We start from the raw sequence: 23,640 nt of genomic DNA, 5'->3' as shown, positions 1-23,640 counted from the left end.
TGGCGATATGGATCAAAACTTATATCTCGATATAATTTGGCCCATAAACTAACCCATGAATGGAAATATCTGTTGACGGAACTAAATATCTCCACCATGCTTTGATTTTCAATTTTTGGGACTGATTGGGATCCTAAATACACAAAAACAGGTACCAACAATTAAGAAAAGTAGGTTTTGCGTAATAGGATCCCAACTTAGGAGGTGTTTTGAGATAAGAAAAAAAAAATCCTTGAAATGTACTCTCTAATATAATTTCCAATCTTCTTTAAAAAAAACATTTAGCTATGCTTATTTCTTCAGCTAACAAAAACACAAAAGAACAACATTTTTAAATAAAATGCCCTGGTTTAAGAGGACATGTTTAAACGTCAGCAGCAACATGAAAATAATTTACCTTTAACTATTGTGTTTTTATAGGTAAACATGATTATAGAATATACACACAAAGATGTTAGCCAGGAACACCAACCTGCCAACTGCTTCATGACGCTGTGTGACAGGCTGTATTCTGAAAATTACTTTTAATAATTATAGATACCGTATTTTCCGGACTATAAGTCAGTTTTTTTCATATATTGGCCGGGGGTGGGACTTATACTCAGGAGCAACTTATGTGTGAAATTATTAACACGTTACCGTAAAATATCAAATAATATTATTTAGCTCATTCACGTAAGAGACTAGACGTATAAGATTTCATCGGATTTAGCGGTTAGGAGTGACAGGTTCTATATGTTATAGTTATTTGAATGACTCTTACCATAATATGTTACGTTAACATACCAGGCACGTTCTCAGTTGGTTATTTATGTGTCATATAACGTACACTTATTCAGACTGTTGTTCACTATTCTTTATTTATTTTAAATTGCCTTTCAAATGTCTATTCTTGGTGTTGGGTTTTATCAAATAAATTTCCCAAAAAAATGCGACTTATACTCCAGTGCGACATATATGTTTTTTTGCTTCTTTATTATGCATTTTAGGCCGGTGCGACTTATACTCCGGAGCGACTTATACTCCGGAGCGACTTATACTCCGAAAAATACGGTACTCGACACTTTACCAAAATTGTAATTACTAACGGAATTACTCTTTAATAAATGTAATTAATTACTAGGGAAATTAATTAATGTGTTACTTAAAAATAAACTTCAAATATCTGGCATAATGCAGTTGAGGTAAGTTTCATATACATAAATATATATGACAGCAGTGTGTGCCTTTTAAAAGGTGGTGCCTGTTGCATAGTGATGAGTGACATCAGCAAGTCCACTCAGTAAAAGGGTTATACTTGTATAGTGCTTTTCTACCTTTAAAGGTACTCATAGCGCTTTGACACGTCTTGCTTGAGCTGTTTTTGTTAGCTTAGCAGGCTAGCAGAGAAAGTTTAAATATTTCACTGTTTTGTGTTACCTCTGCTTAATAAATAGATTGAATGCGCTTCCATGGCTGTATGTTCTTGTCAACAAACGGGGTATTGTTTGAATGGCATTTTTGTCATTTTTATTGATTTGTTGTTCAATATTCCTTGCGACCCTAAGTAATATCTGGTATGGTCAAGTCCCAAATTGGTTAAACTTTAGAAACTGGGATGTACGAGGTTGTGTTGGTGTGTCTGTTGTGAGGTCAGAGTTCACTGATGTTGGACCTGTGAAAAAGGGCCAGTTGTCTCACAATACCTCTTCCAGTTCATCCCCGTGTGTTTGGATGGAGTTGAGGTCGGGACTCTCAACTTGGTTCACATCAAATTTAGCCATGAATGACTGGGGTAGTAGAAAGGACCATGCTTCAACTGTTCATTTAAAAATTAAGAAATGTGTCCAAAGGCCCTCGTCCAAGAGTGCCTGTGATGTCTTGATAGGCACATAACGAAAGTAATTACAGGTAATTACACACATATAAACAGTATAAGAGATTACACAATGTCTTCATTTGACCCATGTATTTGAATAGGGTTATTTTTACCCACTGCTGCTGTCAGCTGAGAGAGCTGTGGGAAAGTGTTTTTTGTTTTAGATGTAAACTTAAAGTGAACATCAAGGAAAGACAACAAGCCTTTGCCTCCACATGCACATTTGAATCCACAGTGATGACGGTTAGCATTATTATATTCATAGTACGTTTGTTTTTTGTGGTTCCGGTCATAAACTGCAGTTGTACGGATAATTATTATTGGTAACCTCACATAAATAAATATCTCTTTCATTGTCAATCAAAGCTAGAAACAATCGGTTTTGTGAAGACATAATTCTTAAAGGAGCTTTTTTCATTTGACTGTCGAGGTGTATTTAATGAAGTGTCTGATGATTACACGCACACACGCACGCGCGCACACACACACACACACAAATATTTAAACACACAAATATTTAAACAATGCCTGTCTCCACTTTTGACCTCTTCAAGAAAACAGTCAGAAGCTGAGTCAAGCCCTAAAACAGCCTTGGTTGTAAAGAAAAACGGAAAATTCAAATGAAGAGCAATGATGACGGGAAGTCAAACACGTGGGAGTCTTTTTTTGGAAAAGGCCTTAGTTGCCTTTTTTGTTTTTTTGCTCTAATCTGTTTGAACATTTATACTGGAAGCTGATGTCTTTCACAACTTTTTACTTACCACTATGACTACTACAAGCTTTTTTAATTAAAAAAATTAATGTATTTCAGATACAACTGTGACATTTCTGGCTTTTTTTTTTTTTTTTTACACATTGTTTTCTCTCTTAACCTTGTAAAAACATTTGCAGAAAGCGGCATGTCAGAGGCAGTTGACAATAACCGTGTACTTGTAATAACAATATGTGCTTGTTGTATTTACTTTATTGCAGACTACGGTGGTTCTTCCACGATGAAGACCTACAACCCAGGTTACAACAGCAAGTCGTCTTACACGTTTTCAGGCTCCAGACCGATGGTGAGTACGACTCCCCGAATTGTGATCTGAACATCTTAATGTGTGGTATTTTACATCCTGCTGTGATGGGATCAGCTCAGGGATTTCAAGTCCGCCCTCTAGATTCCAGCATTTTACTTTTTCAGCAGGAGGTCACTGAATGTATGCCACGGATGTTAAGATTCATCACATACTGAGATGGCATTTAGCCACCTGTATGCTGTAACTATAAACAGTCTATTTTATAAATGAAGGCCCAAATTAAGACTTCGATTGACCACAGGCTGTCATGTCTCTTATTATATTGGGAAATGGTCTCTGCTCCTGAGCACTGGGTGACACATGGACATTCTCCCACACATATTAGGTAACATTCCCTAAACATTTAAGTGTAACACGGACTCCCTCTTTCATTTCCAGACTCCACAGATATCACAGAGGTCTTCCGGCTTTAGCTCTCTCTCAGCTGGCCCAGACATGTCCCATCTCCACCGGATCACTGTCGGTGGCGGAGGAGTCGGAGGCGGTTATTACCGAGAAGATGCTCACATGGGCACCTACCAAGGCAACCGGCACCAGACCCGCATGGAACCGGACATAGTCTCTATGCATGCGATGAGACAGCAGACACTGCCTTCAAATTCCTGGATGGTGGATGGCAGCGACGCCGCCAGCATGATGTCCGACCGCGATGCCACCTTCAACCGTCAATACGTCCAGACCAATGGCTACACCAGCCAGATGAGGCAAGGGGGAGGCTCCCTGGCCTATCAGGCCCCTATGCACCGATCACAGAGCGGCACTATTAGCCGTGGCATGGGGATGGCAGGAGGACAGGTGGAGATGGTTCAGCAATCCTTCAAAGGCCCAGCGTACCGCACCATCAATAGGATTAACAACCGAAACAGGATGAGCATGGGCTCCATGTCAGGCACCCTGCAACGGCAGATGTCTGGTGGCTCAAGCATGTACGCCGGTGGAATGGATAAAGTGGACATGGGCTTCATAGGACCGGGAGTGTCCTCCGCTTCTCAGGGGAACTTAGCCATGCAGCGTAACCTTTCCCGGGCCATGTCGGTCAGAAGCATGCAGAGTGTGGGCCGGGGTGCTGACATCTTCAACGGGCAGATGGGGGTCGGAAGCATGGGAAACCTCAGTGGGTAAGTTCATTTTTTATTCATCAACTGTCATTTGTATGGGTGCCTGATGATATTTTAGCACATGATGTTAATTACATTTCATTAGAGGGGTCCTACTATGTCAAACCAACTTTTCTGACCTGTTTTTGTATGTTAAGGATCCCCATAAGTCCCGAAATTTGAAATCAAACCATGGAGGCATGACAAAGATATTTTTATAAAACAGTCTTCCAGCCATTTAGGATTTAAAATTTTAGTGATGTATTTTGCCTTAGTTACATCAGCTGATATCTCCATATATGATAAAGGTTTACCCAAAGAGCCTTTTTTATCCAGCTGTAGTCCAAAGTTCCTTCTTTTTCCTCTAACCTGTTGTTGTGGGGCAGACTGGCTCGTACATGTACGTGCATGGTGTTGCCGTTTTTAATAAAAAAGTAGCATATAGTTCTCACTTACGGTATATCTGTCAGTAGACTCATAATGGACGTGCTGAATAATACAACATGGCTGACAGTGTGGAGGCGCAGTTCAAGGGTGCTTGGCCTGGTGGAGGGCTTTGGCACGTAAATAAGACGTTCTGAAGAGACATTCAAAAAACGCCTTAAAGATGCTCTCTAAAACAAAATCTATGCAAAATTTTGACCAAAGATCCACCATTACATGTTATGTAGACCAGTGGTCCCCAACCACCGGGCCGCGGCCCAGTACCGGTCCGTGGGTCGATTGGTACCGGGCCGCACAAGAAATAAAAAATAAAAAATATTATTATTGTTATTTTTTTTTTTAAAATTAAATCAACATAAAAAACACAAGATACACTTACAATTACTGCACCAACCCAAAAAACCTCCCTCCCCCATTTACACAAAAGGGTTGTTTCTTTCTGTTATTAATATTTCTGGTTCCTACGTTATATATCAATATAGATCAATACAGTCTGCAGGGATACAGTCCGTAAGCACACATGATTGTATTTCTTTATGACAAAAAAAATAAAAAATCCCCCCCCCCCATTCGTGGGACAAATTTTCAAGCGTTGACCGGTCCGCAGCTACAAAAAGGTTGGGGACCACTGATGTAAACCACAATGAAGTGTTTCAAATGAAATAAAAATTATAATCTGACCCTTTTTAAAGGATTTGTCGCAATAAAAGTGAAGCAAATTAGCATTTGGTAGAGCGTGCATGTGTGCGTGTGAGAGAACTGTAACCGCTATGGATTGTGACCAGGCTTCATAGCTGTAGGACTGGTTTTGGGTGTGGCAGCTCAATTTCAGGCCTCACGTTTCACACGTCCAAGGTGGCAAAGTGGTTAGTTTAGTGGATTTACAGACATCTGCAAGATTTAGTGGCAATTACTCAAATTGAGCCTTGCAATGGGAAATCGCATCATTTTGGCCGAAGTTTGACTTAAATTAGACCTCAAGTTAACTCTTTGTTGTCATGGTGTTGTCAACAGTAACTGTTTGGTTTATTTCGGACATGTATCACAAAGTTACATTGAAATACATCACATGTTTACATTTAAACTATTCAAGATGACCAACAAGGAGTAGGAAGAAGCATAGCTTATTTAAACCTAGCCCTGCCACAGCAGTGACTAATAAATTGTTCACCTCTTGTATTCAATGTGAACCAGTTTACCAATCGTTTTAATAGTAAGAGGAGGTAATATAAAGATGTGTAATAGTAAAGTAAATCGTTTGTCAAAAGCTTATTCAGTAGTGTAAATAAAAATATAAGAGTAAAGTCAAAAGAAACATTGTCCTCTATAAATAAGTACCTTGACAATGCTTATAATAAAAAATAATTAATAGTAAGCAGGTAATACAGGAGTAAAACAAATACAATATTTAATAATAGATGAATGCAAAGTACTGAGTTTTTTAGATGAAACTGGCATATACATACACATTGGATAATTAACAAATGTAATAGGTGATATACAGTAATGCCTTATTAAGTAACAAGGTTAATATAAAGTTTCAAGATGATAGCAGACACTGTGGTTCAGCATTCTTCTTCCTTGTACCTTGTAAACACAAGATGCTTATACTCTTGAAGTAGCTCATATTATCAAACTCATATTATTACATTCTTTAAATTCCTTACTCCGTCCGTTCCATGTTTTAAGTCCACAAAAATGTTTTAGTGTTGTGCATGCGTTTAAATATTTCATATTTAATTTATTTCTCCTCTCTTGCTATTAAAAACATGTATTCTTTAAACAGGATCACCTCTTTGGACATGGCCACAGCTGTACAGTACCTGGGAGAACCAGACCCCGATTTGCAAGTTCTGGGTGCAGCTTACATTCAGCATGAATGTTACAATGACAGCGATGCCAAAAATGAGGTACGGCACAAACTTGTGGGTGGAATGCTTCAAGCTGCTTTCTCAGCACCTTGTTATTGAAGAACCCTGAAAACTCAGGTGAAGCGCTGATTTGTTCAATTACAACTCAGTAGTTGTAATTTTGGTCAGGATATACCTGACAAAGCCTAACCAGCTGAGTCTTTTAGCTTTTTCCAGCTTCTTGTATAGTGCTAGAAGCTGTTTGCTGAGGTCCATAGCCAATTACATTTAAAATAAATGTTGACGTTAGAGGACATAAAACGGAGGGTTTTTAAATCCCTACAAAAAAAAGTTTAGGAAAGAAACATGCAGAGTTTGAGCGTTTCAGGAAGTGGATGCTGAAAATAGCTTTTGAGTGTAAAATGTGCTTCCAGGCAGGCCAATGATTTACTTTTTTCTGGTGCTTTGCTACCACAGCCCGTTTATTGAAGCAAAACTGTCACATATCTTAAACTGTTCTTTGCAAGGTCCTCTGTCCTGATATGTACTTTATGCAATCAGTATGTTGTTAATTTCGTTTTATATTTTGAAGTGATATAACGTTAAATCAAACATTTTGATTTCTATAAAGTAAATGCCTAATCTAAACTTACTTACAGTAAATGATGTCAAATCCATAAGCCACACAATTGTATCTATCCCTGTCTGGTCTGAAGGTGCGTCAGTGCAAGGGTATCAGTGAACTAGTGAAGCTGTTCAACACAGACAACCAGGAAGTGCAGCGCTACGCTACTGGTGCCATGCGCAACCTCATCTATGAGAACATGGACAACAAGGTGGCCCTGATCGAGGAGGGCGGTATCCCCCAGCTTGTGGAGGCGCTCAAGGAGCCAGATGACGAGCTCCAGAAAAACATCACTGGTAGGAATTTGCAGGCTTTAAAATGAGAACGTGACAGGGCATGCATAGATCCACTCGCTTTTGCTTTTTCTCTTCCCAAGTACAAACTAAAGACATTCAGATGCAAAATGGTCTCTAGTTTTTATTCTCCAAGGACCAATAACAAAAAACACCTGAGTAACAACAAAATTACACAAAACATTGTGTATTTTTGTAGTTCCAAACATCAGCTCAGCTCATTGAGACTCTTATCCTTTGCATATTTGTGTTGCTGTAGGAATCTTGTGGAACCTTTCATCCAAAGACAAACTGAAGGAGAAGCTGGCCCGAGAGATTCTTCCGGAACTGACCGATAAGATCCTCATCCCTCTGTCGGCCTCAGATGAATCGGAGGGCTACAGACAGTCCGCCTCTGAGGCGGAAATCTTCTATAACACCACCGGCTGCCTCAGGTGCGCCTCACTTGTCTGCCCTCTTTTGTTAGTTTTCATCACACTTCTTTTTCTCTCTCTCTCTCTCTCTCTCTCTCTCTCTCTCTCTCTCTCTCTCTCTCTCTCTCTCTCTTTCTTTCTTTCTTTCTTGCTTTCTTTCTTTCTTTCTTTCTTTTTCTTTTTCTTTTTCTTTATTTTTCTCTGTCTCGGTCTGTCTGTCTCTCTCTGTCTATGTCTCTCTCTCTTTCTATGTCTCTCTCTCTCTCTCTCTATGTCTCCATCTTTCCATACATTTCAAAACACATAACCAGCATGATGCATTTCCATTAACAACTACAGGCAACTGACCTTTGTCTTGTGTTTGAATATGCGTCTTTATTTCTGCTATGCTAACTGGATGTTAAAAAAAGATAGATATTTCTGTATTACCATTAAGAAACCACACTTTATGTGTAGGAGATATTAAGCTCTCAATATTTACAAATACTGGTACAAGAACAAAGCCGTAGAATTACAAAAATAAGTAATTTTACAGAAGTGATTTCAGTCCAAATTTCTGCTGCTACCAGATATTTTTTTTGCAAATGTACTGATTAATGACCCTCAACAAAAAAATATGATGTTCCACAAATGTCTTCATAAAAAGGCACTAAAGTTTGCACATTCACTATAAATATGCAGATTCCGAATTTTGGCATTGATGTATTAAAATGTTTATTTGTTAATCGGGTTGTGAAATATATCCGATACAAATGATACACATTTGGTAGACGGTAGGGCGTTTAAAACTATCGTCATATCGTGATTATTCATGCTGATAACTCATTCTAGCTGTGTCCTGCAAATTTGACAGCGACAAGTGAACAAAGGCATCCTCAACGCAATGTAGCGTCCTCGCTAGCGCACTAGCGGCTAATGTCCCTCCACAGTGCAAATTATTAATCCTCATTAATAAAATATGGTTCTTACGGCCATTATCACTGGGGGACAATAACTAGCTAAACATGCTACACTACACACCATAGGAGGATACTAAAAAGCATAGCTTACAGCTAAGTTAGAGCTCTTGAGTGTAAATAGGGGTGGGTGGATTGATACAAATATCGACAGTAATAAAACCAAGTATAGCATTGGTATAAGATATGATCAATACAATAGTGATTAGATTTATGGTTTTTTTTAATCACAAAATTGTTTTTGTTGTAATAGCAGTTTTTTATTTAGGAAATAATTTAACAAGTTAATTATTGATACATCCTGTGATTTTTTTTTAGGTTTACGTTAATTGTTACATAATTTTGATCAAAAATGTAATCATTTAATGATCTTGAAAATGTTAAGTGTCATTATCAGCATTGGTATGACCAATAATGGCCTTGGAACTACTTGGTACCAGATCTATACCCAAATTTGTAGTATTGCCCAAAACTGATGTAAACTATCCTAACAGAAGAATAAGTGCTTATTACATTTTAACAAAAGTGTAGATGGAACCATGTTACAATACAAAACAACCATATATTAAAAGTAAATTAGCAATTAGATTAAGAATAGTTTTGAGAAAATTATACAACTGGAAATGGCGCAATATGTTAGGAGCAGAAAAATTAAGAGCCTTTGTAGCCTGTTTTGAAATGGTTGTTATGATTTATATGCCAAATAATATATCATGATCAATGTTCCCTCTAATTTTTCATGTGTGTGAGCAAACGCAAAAACTCCCTGAGCATTCAGTGGAGCCCATGTGAGCAACATCAGATGTGCACACTGTGGCTACACCAGCAGCACACTTGTCCCAAACCTGACTAAATAACAAGTTCAATCTCCATCCATCCATCCATTTTCTACCGCTTGTCCCTTTCGGGGTCGCGGGGGGTGCTGGAACCTATCTCAGCTGCATTCGGGCGGAAGGCGGGGTACACCCTGGACAAGTCCCCACCTCATCGCAGGGCCAACACAGATAGACAGACAACATTCTCTTATTATTATAATCAAAGGACCGAAGCAGTCCTTTCCATGAGATTATTTTCTAATATAAGTGTTTAGGCCTGCTTACAATGACAATAACAAAAAATATTGTTTTTCATGAACTGTGTACTTGTTTTGTTTGTCTGGGTGGAGGTCCATTCATCCATCCATCCATCTTCTTCCGCTTATCCGAGGTCGGGTCGCGGGGGTAGCAGCCTAAGCAGGGAAGCCCAGACTTTCCTCTCCCCAGCCACTTCGTCCAGCTCCTCCCGGGGGATCCCGAGGCGTTCCCAGGCCAGCCGGGAGACATAGTCTTCCCAACGTGTCCTGGGTCTTCCCCGTGGCCTCCTACCGGTTGGACGTGCCCTAAACACCTCCCTAGGGAGGCGTTCGGGTGGCATCCTGACCAGATGCCCGAACCACCTCATCTGGCTCCTCTCTATGTGGAGGAGCAGCGGCTTTACTTTGAGCTCCCCCCGGATGGCAGAGCTTCTCACCCTATCTCTAAGGGAGAGCCCCGCCACCCGGCGGAGGAAACTCATTTCGGCCGCCTGTACCCGTGATCTTGTCCTTTCGGTCATAACCCAAAGCTCATGACCATAGGTGAGGATGGGAACGTAGATCGACCGGTAAATTGAGAGCTTTGCCTTCCGGCTCAGCTCCTTCTTCACCACAACGGATCGATACAGCGTCCGCATTACTGAAGACGCCGCACCGATCCGCCTGTCGATCTCACGATCCACTCTTCCCCCACTCGTGAACAAGACTCCTAGGTACTTGAACTCCTCCACTTGGGGCAGAGTCTCCTCCCCAACCCGGAGATGGCACTCCACCCTTGTCCGGGCGAGAACCATGGACTCGGACTTGGAGGTGCTGATTCTCATCCCAGTCGCTTCACACTCTGCTGCGAACCGATCCAGCGAGAGCTGAAGATCCTGGCCGGATGAAGCCGTCAGGACCACATCATCCGCAAAAAGCAGAGACCTAATCCTGCAGCCACCAAACCGGATCCCCTCAACGCCTTGACTGCGCCTAGAAATTCTGTCCATAAAAGTTATGAACAGAATCGGTGACAAAGGGCAGCCTTGGCAGAGTCCAACCCTCACTGGAAACGTGTCCGACTTACTGCCGGCAATGCGGACCAAACTCTGGCACTGATCATACAGGGAGCGGACCGCCACAATCAGACAGTCCGATACCCCATACTCTCTGAGCACTCCCCACAGGACCTCCCGAGGGACACGGTCGAATACCTTCTCCAAGTCCACAAAGCACACGTAGACTGGTTGGGCAAACTCCCATGCACCCTCAAGGATCCTGCCTAGAGTATAGAGCTGGTCCACAGTTTCACGACCAGGACGAAAACCACACTGTTCCTCCTGAATCCGAGGTTCGACTATCCGGCGTAGCCTCCTCTCCAGTACACCCGAATAAACCTTACCGGGAAGGCTGAGGAGTGTGATACCACCATAGACTTATAAAGTGCAATTTTAAATTTCCCGGGAAACTTCCGGCTGAAAACGTCTAGGTATGATGACGTTTGCGCGTGACATCAATGGTTGAAGCGGAAGTTTTGGTACACCATTGTATCCCAATACAAACAGCTCTGTTTTCATCGCAAAATTCCACAGTATTCTGGACATCTGTGTTGGTGAATCTTTTGCAATTTGTTTAATGAACAATGGAGACTGCAAAGAAGAAAGCTGTAGGTGGGATCGGTGTATTAGCGGCTGGCTGCAGCAATACAACCAGGAGGACTTTGAGTTGGATAGCAGACGCGCTAGCCGCCAACCGCATCGATGATCGGGTGAAGTCCTTCGTCGCGCCGTCGATCGCTGGAACGCAGGTGAGCACGGGTGTTGATGAGCAGATGAGAGCTGGCGTAGGTGGAGAGCTAATGTTTTTAGCATAGCTCTGTCGAGGTCCTGTTGCTAAGTTAGTTTCAATGGCGTCATTAGCAACAGCATTGCTTGGCTTCGCCAGGCGGCACAGGATTAACCGTGTGGTTACAGGTCCAGAGTTTGGTAGTATTGTTGATCTTCTGTCTATCCTTCCAGTCAGGGGCTTATTTCGTCTGTTTCTATATGCAGTTAAGCACGATGCTATCACGTTAGCTCCGTAGCTAAAGTGCTTCGCCGATGTATTGTCGTGGAGATAAAAGTCACTGTGAATGTCCATTTCGCGTTCTCGACTCATTTTCAAGAGGATATAGTATCCGAGGTGGTTTAAAATACAAATCCGTGATCCACAATAGAAAAAGGAGAAAGTGTGGAATCCAATGAGCCCTTGTACCTAAGTTACAGTCAGAGCGAAAAAAGATACGTCCTGCACTGCATTGTAATCCTTCACTCTCACATTCCTCATCCACAAATCTTTCATCCTCGCTCAAATTAATGGGGTAATCGTCGCTTTCTCGGTCCGAATCGCTCTCGCTGCTGGTGTAAACAATGGGGAAATGTGAGGAGCCTTTCAACCTGTGACGTCACGCTACTTCCGGTACAGGCAAGGCTTTTTTTAATCAGCGACCAAAAGTTGCGAACTTTATCGTCGATGTTCTCTACTAAATCCTTTCAGCAAAAATATGGCAATATCGCGAAATGATCAAGTATGACACATAGAATGGATCTGCTACCCCCGTTTAAATAAGAACATTTCATTTCAGTAGGCCTTTAATAACAACATATTTTTTTCTTACATTATCAGAATCACAATCAGCTTTATTGGCTAAGTAAGTTTGACACACAAGGAATTTGACTTGGTGGATTGTGCTCTCTTTGTTCAATGCAATTTCAATTATTGCTGCTTTATAATAAAAGGTAACACAGGCTACACTATATTCTGAATGTTGGAATTTAGTTTGCCAAATATGTAAACAGTCCTTTTAAATTAGATGTGAAAACAATAACTTCAGGGGTATTGTTGTTATTCTTCACAACTGTAAAACTAAGCACACTAAAGAAAGTACATTAAATATACAGATGAAGTGCACATACATGTAGGAATCACGTTAAATTAATAATATAGCTTGCGATAAACTGAAAAATAGCAATACAGTTACGCAGGATGAAGGTTAAGCGCTAATGCTGCTAGCTTAATGCTAACGTACTATGGACTAGCTCATAGACAAAGCTAACCCAAAATAGCATGTCCAATCGCGGGGCACATACACACGTTTACACTAACATTAATCTCTGTGAGCAATTTATTGTCTCCATTGAACTTAACATGCATATTTTTGGAATGTGGGAAACTGGAGTGCCCGGAGAAAACCCACGCACGCGCGGGGAAAAATGCACACTCCACACAGAGATGTCCAAAAGGAGGTCCGAAGATGCACACAGATTAGACGTTATTGTTGGTAGTAATGTCAAAAGATTTAGGGTAGTTTATACAGGCTTGAACAAGAAATAGAATAATTAACTGGAAATACCTTTCTCTTCAACCTTCTCTACTTACTTTTGCCCGTCATATTTCCATTTAGGTGCGCGACCAGCAGCTGGAGATTTAGACTATTTTAATTAATTTTTTTTAAAAATAAGGCAATGAGGAACGTTTTTAATGACATTTGAGATGTTTATCAAACTTATTATGGCCAATAGTGCCTAAATAATATGTACTATGTACAGTATATCAATTCATGTAATATATACCAAAATTAGTTTTCATGTAAAAAAAACCAACTTATATTAAAGATGTGGCGGCGTTTATCTTGCCGTGGCACGTACATGTAGGGGAAACCCTGCAATCCATGGAGGAAGTAAAACATATAAGGTGATGGTGCAGACTTCATAACATAATTGTTCTTCTCCTCTCACACATTTTGCAGGAATCTGAGCTCTGTGAATGAGAAGACCCGTCAGCAGATGAGACAAACCCCTGGCCTGGTGGACTCCTTGGTGAGCTACATCAGGTCCTCACTGGAAGACAACAAGGCGGAGGACAAGGTGAGACCAGATGAGCTTATAGCTTAGATGTTGTCTCCTTAACATTGTGTGCATTGTTTTACATGTGTCTATGTTTGTGCTTTAGGGGGTGGAAAATGCCGTGTGTGTCATGAGGAACCTCTCCTACCAGCTCTACAGCGAGATACCGCCATCGGCTCAGCATCGCCTGGAGGGCCCGAGCCGAGCCGAGGACTCTGGGAAGGGAGAAGCCATTGGCTGCTTCACGCCTCAAAGCAGGAAGGCCAAAAATGTACGCACACACAAACATTCCCCCTTTAGCCTTTTTCATGCAAGAATCCATTGTAACTAGTTTCGTGCCCCACAGGCTAATGAAAAAATTAGCATGTGCCGGCCTACGCCCACTAAGCTCTTGGACTGACAAACTAGGACCAGGAGACGCACTATCAAAAAATAACTTTATTCTGTATTGGATATGAAATACATTTCTATTCGGAAATAGTCAAGTCAAAATGATACAAGAACAAAGTCATTAAAAGTAATATTTATTTATTTAATAATATTGCTACAATTATAAAACACATTTTACAGGAATAGTATAAAAATGCTGGATTTAATTATTAATTTCTTGCTGAAAATCATAATTTTTAAGCATTAGTATAAACCTGCATTTATGTGAGAAATGTTGAGGAACTTCAAAGAAAAAATATATATAATAAAGCCCTGATACAATAATTGCCGTCCCACCAAAAATAAACTAAATAATAATCTTGTCATTTTACTTTATTTTTTCCAGTCCTCAATAACACAGTTTGTGTCCTTCACAGAGGATGAACCAGGACCTCTCCACGTTCACTGAGGTGGCTCGGGTGCCAAAAGGGATGGAGTGGCTGTGGCACCCGCAGATTGTGGGTTTGTACAACCGCGTGCTGCAGATGTGTGAGATCAACTCCACCACCCGGGAGGCAGCGGCGGGAGCGCTGCAGAACATCACGGCAGGAGACAAGCGGGTCAGCGCGCTACATTCTGCATCGACTTTCCTCCTCCTCCAAACAACCGAGCTTTGACTAAATCATTCAAGTGTCTCCTCCTTTGCAGTGGCCGGTTGTGCTGAGTAATGTGGCCATGGACCAGGAGCGAATGTTGCCTGTTCTGCTAAACCTGATGGGCACCAACAAAGACGCTGAACTGCGCTCCATCACGGGCTTCCTCCGAAATCTGTCCCGCCATGCTAAGGATAAGAATCACATGGGTATGTATTTTTTAAACTTCTATTTCTCTAATCTAATCTAATGACAGGACACACCACTTTTATGATGAATTTTAGATTGAGACAATATTTTAATTCATGCTTAAGTGGAAAAAAGGTGAACAATTGCATGGATTCTGGCTGCGCAGTATTCTCCCCCTCAACTTAAGTCTGTCAGTGCACACCTTCATCCAAGATGTGCACTTTGTGCGGAGCAAGCCTTAAATGTGGGCCTTCCTTGTTAAATCTGGCTCTCCCATCAACTAAAGTACTTAGCACTTCTGAGGTTGGAATAAGTCCAGCTCCCCTGAAAGATGAAACATTGTATTACACTTGAAGTTTGGATGCAGTGTACACCACACTTAATAAAATGATCAAATAGACACAAAACTATCAAATCTATTCTGATCGCTTCAATTGGGACAGACTCCACTGTAAACGTGTACAGGCCCCAATGGTGGCCTCGACGTCACTTGGATGCGCAGTTTTATAAAGTAAAAACAAAATAAGTTGACCGTATTCCGTAAATAAACAAGGAAGTTGCTACTACTACAATATAAAATAAAAGTTGCTGCCGTAAATATAGTCGCCACAGCTTAAAAGTGAGTGTTTTTTCACGTAAAAGTAAATTTAAAGAAATATAATGTATGACTAGGTTCATATAGTGTAATATATATGGGAGGCTTCTTATCTTTTTAGGGCTGTTAAGTAGAGGAGGCATGAACATCAGCGTAGATCAAATTTAGCTTTGTTTTTCAACTCACAGTTAAGCAAATCAACTACAGCAGGGACCCCAAATTTTTTACTTAGGGGGCCGCATTGGGTCCAAAAAATTTGGCCTGTGTGTGTGTGTGTGTGTGTGTGTGTGTGTATATATATATATATATATATATTTATTTGTATATATATATTGACTAAAAGAGAGCGCACTCGCCGCACGGTCACCCGACACTGCAATGGGAAAATGCATTTTTAGACAATATGATTTGCCTGAGCAGCTAGACCCCGACAGTAACAAGCGGCAGAAAATAGATTAGAAAGGAAAAGTTTTTTTTTTAAAAACTTGAGACTTCCCGCGGGCCAGATTTTGGACACAGGCGGGCCGTATTTGGCCCACAGGACGTAGTTTGGGGACCTCTGCACTACAGCAACAATCAACATATATGTTCATATATTATATATAGCCTATTATTCAGGCACTACGAAAGAGACAAGCGGCAGAAAATTGATGGATGGATGGATGACTAGTGGTGTAGCGAGATTTCGGCCATCGAAAATAAACTTTGCTCACCAAAACCAGAGGTTGTGATGAAGTACCCACTTCCGCTGGCGGGCTGCATCGTTCCCCGCGCACATGAATTACCGTATTTCCTTGAATTGGCGCAGGGAATCTAGTATTCGCACGTCTAGAATTACTGCCGGGTCAAAGTCGTTTCTCAAAATAATTAACGCATGCTTGGCCTTATCGCCGGTTTATTATTGAAGCTGGATCAAATTCGTTTCGCAAAATATTAATTTTATTATCGCATGTCTATAATTTTCGCCGGGTCAAACTCGTTTCGCAAAATATTTAGCATATGGCTAGAACTTCCACCGGGTCAAATTCGTTACGTCACGAGTGACGCATCTGTCCTCATTTTCAAAATGGAGGAAGCGGCTTTCAGTAGTTTACAATCGCACAAAGGAAAAAAGATAAAGAGCTTTTCAGTAGGATTTAAGGTCCAAGCTATTGAATACCGGTACAGTATGCTAAAGAGAACAGTAAGCAGCTATGTTTTATTAATATACCGTAGCTGCGTGTGTGAAATACTGTATAAGTCATTAAATGACTCCCGCCTCCTGGTGGTAGAGGGCGCTGCCGCGCTAGTGATCCTTCTTGCGACTTCCGGTACTGCAGAAGAAGTGAACACACGCAGCAAGAGATTTTTTTTCAGATGGAGGATTGCATACCAGTATCTAAAATAAAACAGTTTTCTAAACTGGACTTTCAATGGAAGCAGGAGGTAATAATTAAAGGAATATCTCCATCGAAACAGAGACTTTTAAAACTGAAGAAAGAAAATAAGGAAGACTTCTATAAACAAGTTATCGATGCTTTTGGTCAGAAGGAGCTGCAAATGGACTCCATTTATAAGTACAGGTAAGACCATAACAACGTTTTTTTAATTAAATGTGCTTTTCATGATGGTATGCTTACATCACACTCAAAGCGCACGCCTAAATTTTATGGATTCCTTTTGGTAAACGCCGGAGTGAGAAGAGGTTTTAAAATAATTACCGCATGCACGGCCATCCCGCCGGTTTCCGGTAAACGCAGGAGTGACAGGAGGTTTTAAATTAATTAACGCCCCTGCGGCCATTCAAGGAAATACGGTACGTCAAAAAAAGTCACATAAGTGTCGCATTTAGGTCACCTGTGTGAAGTTGGCCCCCCCACCTTGTCCAAATCTCCCCAAACTTGTCTAAAACGTTTGTGGTACGTTTGTGCTGCAATCATTTTCGTTTTTGCCGTTACGTTTTTTTAATTATTCTAACCTACATTTTCTAACGTGTGGTGTCACCCAGCCCCCCCACCTTGTCCAAATCACCCCAAACGTGTTCCATTCGTTTGTGCTACAAAAATCTTCGGGTTAACTATATTATATATATAGTTTTTAGGTTATAAAGTTATAATATTCATAACCAGCGCCCTCACCTTGCAAAAACCTTCCCAAACCAGTACCAATTCTTTGTGCTATGTTTGTGCTGCAAAAATCTTTGGTCTAAATATCACAGTTTTTTAAGTTATTAACATTTTGTGATTCACCTGGGTGAAGTTGCCCGCCCTCCCCCTCACCTTGTCCAAATCCCCCCAAACTTGTCTCAATCATTTGTGCTTCAGTTGTGCTGCAAAAATGTTTGTTTGTGCCGTTACGTTGCTTTACCAAACCTCCAACCAATCTCCCCAAAATTAACCCATTCATTTGTGCTTTGTTTGTGCTTGTTTGTACTGAAGAACATTTTGGTTAATATAATTATACATTTTAAGTTAACAAATTATGATTCATAACCAGACCCCCCCACCTTCTCAAAATTTCCCCCAACCAGTCCCAATCGTTTGTGCTTGATTGTGCAGGATTTTCTTTTGGTCTAAGTCTTATAGTTTTCAAGGTATTAACAAATTATGATTCATCACCAGCTCATTTAAAGGAGAACTGCACTTTTTTGGAATGTTGCCTATCGTTCACAGACAGCAAGAACAGGTTTTTTTTTTTTGTTTTTTTTTTGCATGCTAATTTGTAAAAATCGTCTCGTTCTTGAAAAACTGCCAACAATTCTTAATTTACATTCCGTAACCTGTATAATAACCAAGTTCTAGCAACATTGTTATTGTAACACGGAGGAACTCTTATTCTAGCCTAGTAACACATTGCCTTGCGACGGCATGCTACGGTACAAGCCGTAAGCTAGCTGTGGCAAAAGGTAAGCTAGCTACGGCAAGAGATAAACGAGCTTTTGCGTCAACAGCTGAATGACTTTTTAGTGTGTAATGCACAAAACAATGTGATAGGACACCAAATCTGTACTGACTGAAAAACATGAACAATCATATTACAGTATCTGTGAAGCATTAGCCCACTTTTCATGTTTTGTTTGCAAACAGCTAGCAAGACTGCGTATGTACTGTAGTTGTACTAACAAGCATGGTGTGCTGCGTGTATCATATCAAAATTATATTGACTCTATCGATGGACAGTTGTCTGTTTGGTCTGGCTGGCTGGCTGGGGAAGTTTTTTCAAGTTGACTTTGGGTAAGCACTCCATATATGTCCGCATAGCTTGGGTCCAAGTTCAACATATACCATTCTCTCGGCTTCCGTCTGCTCCAACGTTTCACTCTTTTTTGGTAAAAGCAGCCGTTTCCCTCCGTATGTTCGGCTTCAAAAGGATAAGGTTGTGAATCCTCATTTGTCCAAAAATAGTCGTCTTTGTCGTCTATTACCAAATCTGCCATGATTAGAATATACTCACGTTTGTGTCTGGAAGTAGGAACACACATTTGTTGCTGTAAGTCAGAAGTGCGCTGCTATGGAAACAGAAATAAATGTGCTGAGGAAATAGGTTCCAGCTGTGCGTAAAATAACCAAAATACGGTAAATATTGTACATATTACATATTGTTATGAATGTGTATGTTACTACATTATCTATATACTTCCAGTGTGTATATAAAATGTTTGATGGAGGGATTTGAAGTTGTTTTAGAGGGCTTCAAAGGCGACAATGGTGACTCCCACTAGCCATATTTTGCAAGTGTTTTTTCATCTTTAGGATCTTTAAAAAAAAGACATGTTGTTCTTGTCTCTCATAATGATTGTGAACGATAGGCAAAATTCCTAAAAAAGTGCAGTGCCCCTTTAAATGTTAATAACTTAAAAATGATCATATTTAAACCAAAAAATTGACAAATACAAACAAATAGTGAAGTGAATTATATATATTATATTTATATAAATAGGACAAGTTTGGGGAGATTTTGACACAGTTGGAGTCTAGTGATGACTAATACCACCTTAATTACACATTAGTACAATAAAACATTAATAATTTAAACTGTAAAAGCACAAACAAAAATTTTTGCTGCACAAACGAAGCACCAACAATTGTGATAAGTTGTGGAAAGGTGGAAAGGGCAACTTCACACAGGTGAATCACAAAACGTTAATAACTTAAACATTATAATAGACCAGGGGTCGGCAACCTTTACCACTCAAAGAGCCATTTTGGCAAGTTTCACAAATTAAAGAAAGTAATGGGAGCCACAAAATTTTTTTAAAAATTTTAAATGTAAAAACACCGCATACACAGCTTACATGCTTTGTGCTATGTTAACCAGGGGTCTCCGACACACGCACCGGCACGCACTTTAATGTGGAAATTTGATGTTAGTGCAGCCCGCGAGTTTTGAATGAATGTCGCTTGATAGCGTCATACTTGCCAACCCTCTCATTATTCCCGGGAGACTCCCGAACATCAGAGCTGCCCTAACAGTGTACCTGCTCGACCACAAGTGGAATGCAGCTTTAGCTTGCTCACGTAAGAGACAGCAAGGCTACTACCTCAGCAGCCACACATCTTACACTGACGGTACCAATACCCAGAATCCCATGCAGCCCTAACTCTTCCGCTCAACCAACGCACGGAGAGGGGGGGGGGGGTGATGTGTGGGGGGATTTGGTGGTAGCGGGGGTGTATAATGTAGACCGGAAGAGTTAGGGCTGCATGGGATTCTGGGTAATGGTTGTGTTGTGTTTATGTTGTGTTACGGTGGGATGTTCTCCAGAAATGTGTTTTTCATTCTTTTTTGGTGTGGGTTCACAGTGTGGCGCATATTTGTAACGTAACAATGTTAAAGCTGTTTGATACGGCTACCGTCAGTGTAAACTGTGTGGCTGATGAGTAAGTATGCTTTGCTGTCTCCTGTGTGTGCAAGTAATAACAACATGCAACATGTGGCTGGACTGGCATGCTGTATGTAAATGCTATAGAGGACAATTACTGCAGTGCAAATAGGGCACGCCCTTTATTTAGTAATTAGAGTGTAAATAGGATTATTTATTCCCTGGGAGTTATCTATGAGAGACACTGAGATCCATAAATCTCCTGGGAAAATCGGGGGGGTTGGCATGTATGTAGCTGAGCCGCATCAGAGTGGTCAAGGAGCCGCGGGTTGCCGACCCCTGTAGCAGACCAAACACTTTTGCAGCACAAACAAATTGGACAAGTTGTGGGGAAATTTTGACAAAGATAGGGTCTCGCCATGGTTAATAACACCTTAATTAAACGTTATCATAAAAAAACAAATATAAACCATTAACCTAAAAACCACAACAGCACAAACGAAAAATTTTGCAGCACCAACGATTGGGACAAGTGTGGGGAGATTTGAACAAGGTGGGGAGGCCAACTTCACACAGGTGAATCATAATAAGTTACCGTATTTCCTTGAATAGCCGCAGGGGCGTTAATTAATTTAAAACCTCCTGTCACTCCTGCGTTTACCGGAAACCGGCGGGATGGCCGTGCATGCGGTAATTATTTTAAAACCTCTTCTCACTCCGGCGTTTACCAAAAGGAATCCATAAAATTGAGGCGTGCGCTTTGAGTGTGATGTAAGCATACCATCATGAAAAGCACATTTAATTAAAAAAAAACGTTATTATGGTCTTACCTGTACTTATAAATGGAGTCCATTTGCAGCTCCTTCTGACCAAAATCATCGATAACTTGTTTATAGAAGTCTTCCTTATTTTCTTTCTTCAGTTTTAAAAGTCTCTGTTTCGATGGAGATATTCCTTTAATTATTACCTCCTGCTTCCATTGAAAGTCCAGTTTAGAAAACGGTTTTATTTTAGATACCGGTATGTAATCCTCCATGTTAGAAGAAAAATAATCTCTTGCTGCGTGTGTTCACTTCTTCTGCAGTACCGGAAGTCGCAAGAAGGATCACTAGCGCGGCAGCGCCCTCTACCACCAGGAGGCGGGAGTCATTTAATGACTTATACAGTATTTCACACACGCAGCTACGGTAAATTAATAAAACATAGCTGCTTACTGTTCTCTTTAGCATACTGTACCGGTATTCAATAGCTTGGACCTTAAATCCTACTGAATAGCTCTTTATCTTTTTTCCTTTGTGCGATTGTAAACTACTGAAAGCAGCTTCCTCCATTTTGAAAATGAGGACAGATGCGTCACTCGTGACGTAACGAATTTGACCCAGTGGAAGTTCTAGCCATATGCTAAATATTTTGCGAAACGAGTTTGACCCGGCGAAAATTATAGACATGCGATAATAAAATTAATATTTTGAGAAACGAATTTGATCCAGCTTCAATAATAAACCGGCGATAAGGCCAAGCATGCGTTAATTATTTTGAGAAACGAGTTTGACCCGGCAGTAATTCTAGACGTGCGAATACTATATTCCCTGCGCCAATTCAAGGAAATACGGTAATAACTTTAAAACTATCAGTTAGGCCAAATGTTTTTGCAGCACAAACGAAAGGTACACGTTTTGGTTTACTTCTGTTTAACAACACTCTAATTACACGTTAATAACACAAAACATTAATAACTTACAAAACTATAATAGTGAGACCAAAAATGTTTACAGCACAAACGAATGGAACAACTTTGGATTGATTTGGACAAAGTGGGGGCAGGATGACCTCACAAGTCAGAAAATGTCCTTTTAGAATACCTTAAACGTGACGGCCCACACGAAAATGTTTGTGACACATTTGGGGAGATGTGGACAAGTTGGGGTTGGGGGGCAACTTCACACAGGTATTCAGGTCGCAGTCACGTTTTAAAAGATTTAACAGATTATTTTCTACATCCAGCCAGGAAGAAGATGCTGATGTAGCGTGCATACACATACTACATCACCGTGACGACAAACCTGACCTGGATCGATACAGTCTTTTCACATTTTAAAGTGATATCTTTTTCATGGATTGAAGTGTTAAGAAAACTCACACAAAAAGTTGTGATGGCAAAGTCTGCCTCATTAGTAATGAGCACAGCGCACATTTGTTCCAGACTGAAGCACTTTTGTGTGATTTGCGTCAGGTGGGCGTGTCCATAATTAGATGGGAGAAGAAAAAGAAGAAAAACACGCTTACCTTCAAGCGCATGAAAAAGTACTCCCGCGCAAACGGAGAACAGGGCACTTAATAGATGTCAAAGATGTAATGAAATATGATTTAAATATAATACATGTATGAAATACAGTTCATGCCCTGACATTACCAAATGTTTTAACATGCTATTTTACATATTCAAATTCACTTCCTACTTATTGCATTAATCACAACATGACATAAATCACTAGCATCTAATGGCATAAAAAAAACAAAAAGGAAACAAAGACCAACATGTCAGATGACACATGGACCAGAGGTCTCAAACTCAATGTACCTGGGGGCCACTAGAGGATGGGCCACATCAGATATTTCACAAGAAACATGTTGTTAAAAGTTTGTATCTTCTCAAATGTTTTTTTAATTTTTTTACACACAATAAGATGAAAATAATAATAATAATAATAATAAAATAGGTAAATAAATCATAATAATGATTACATTTCTCCAGTCAACAATTAGGAGGGGTTTGTGACTTGTCCCGAACATGAATGGAACATTGAAGAACATGGCTTCTCTGGCCTACTCCTTGCTGCTAGACACCTGGCGGCGCTTCCTCTCGCGTAGCTGAGCCACATTTGGCTTGAGGGAGGAAGCAGTTGGCTTGAAGATGATCATCAGTAAGTCTGCACCTGTACTTGCCTCATCGTGGGAGGCACTGCAAATACAGTGCAACAAATAATGACCCACAAATAACGGTGCAACCTTATAATTGGTCCGGGTTATCTGGGACTGTTATTGCTGATGGACAGGTGTCGCAGTGTGACTGCAGACTACATTGACTTCCTTACTTGTCCTTTATCCCGCTGCATACGCCTCATTTTGATTTATTCTGTCACTGAGAGACATATTTACGTATAATGTCCTGTTGGGCAGTAATTTAAAAAACTCTTCTTTTGGAAGTGTTGTGAATACAGCGGCAACACTGCTGTCACTTTCACTCTTTGACAAATGTTTCTCTGCTTGCATTAAGCCCACTCAGTGTCCCGCTCACGAGAGCCATTACCCCACCGTGATTGGTAGGTTCGTTCAGCTCAGCACACAACACTGTAAAAGGGCCATTCATATAAAACTTGTGGCCCGCACTAACATTAAACTTTCAAATTAAGGTGGGAGCCACTAAATATCGTCCCGTGGGCTGCGAGTTTGAGACCATGATATTAACAAAATAGTTGAAGC

General features: G+C 40.6%; 1 protein-coding gene across 1 annotated transcript in view; it reads left to right on the top strand.

Annotated features, from left to right (window-relative positions):
• The window catches only part of pkp3a (plakophilin 3a), a 45,311-nt gene that overhangs the window by 12,119 nt on the left and 9,552 nt on the right, over positions 1 to 23,640 (top strand). The window contains exons 2-10 of the mRNA XM_062035964.1: positions 2,831 to 2,916; positions 3,316 to 4,055; positions 6,265 to 6,388; positions 7,045 to 7,249; positions 7,506 to 7,680; positions 13,454 to 13,571; positions 13,657 to 13,821; positions 14,357 to 14,539; positions 14,628 to 14,781. Coding sequence (XP_061891948.1) covers positions 2,831 to 2,916; positions 3,316 to 4,055; positions 6,265 to 6,388; positions 7,045 to 7,249; positions 7,506 to 7,680; positions 13,454 to 13,571; positions 13,657 to 13,821; positions 14,357 to 14,539; positions 14,628 to 14,781 — 1,950 coding nt within the window. The remainder of the gene's footprint in view (positions 1 to 2,830; positions 2,917 to 3,315; positions 4,056 to 6,264; positions 6,389 to 7,044; positions 7,250 to 7,505; positions 7,681 to 13,453; positions 13,572 to 13,656; positions 13,822 to 14,356; positions 14,540 to 14,627; positions 14,782 to 23,640) is intronic.

Source organism: Entelurus aequoreus, linkage group LG24, assembly GCF_033978785.1.
Source record: "Entelurus aequoreus isolate RoL-2023_Sb linkage group LG24, RoL_Eaeq_v1.1, whole genome shotgun sequence".
Taxonomy (NCBI): Eukaryota; Metazoa; Chordata; class Actinopteri; order Syngnathiformes; family Syngnathidae; genus Entelurus; species Entelurus aequoreus.
Note: the sequence above shows the minus strand (reverse complement) of the source record. Positions and strands in the feature narration are given on the sequence as shown.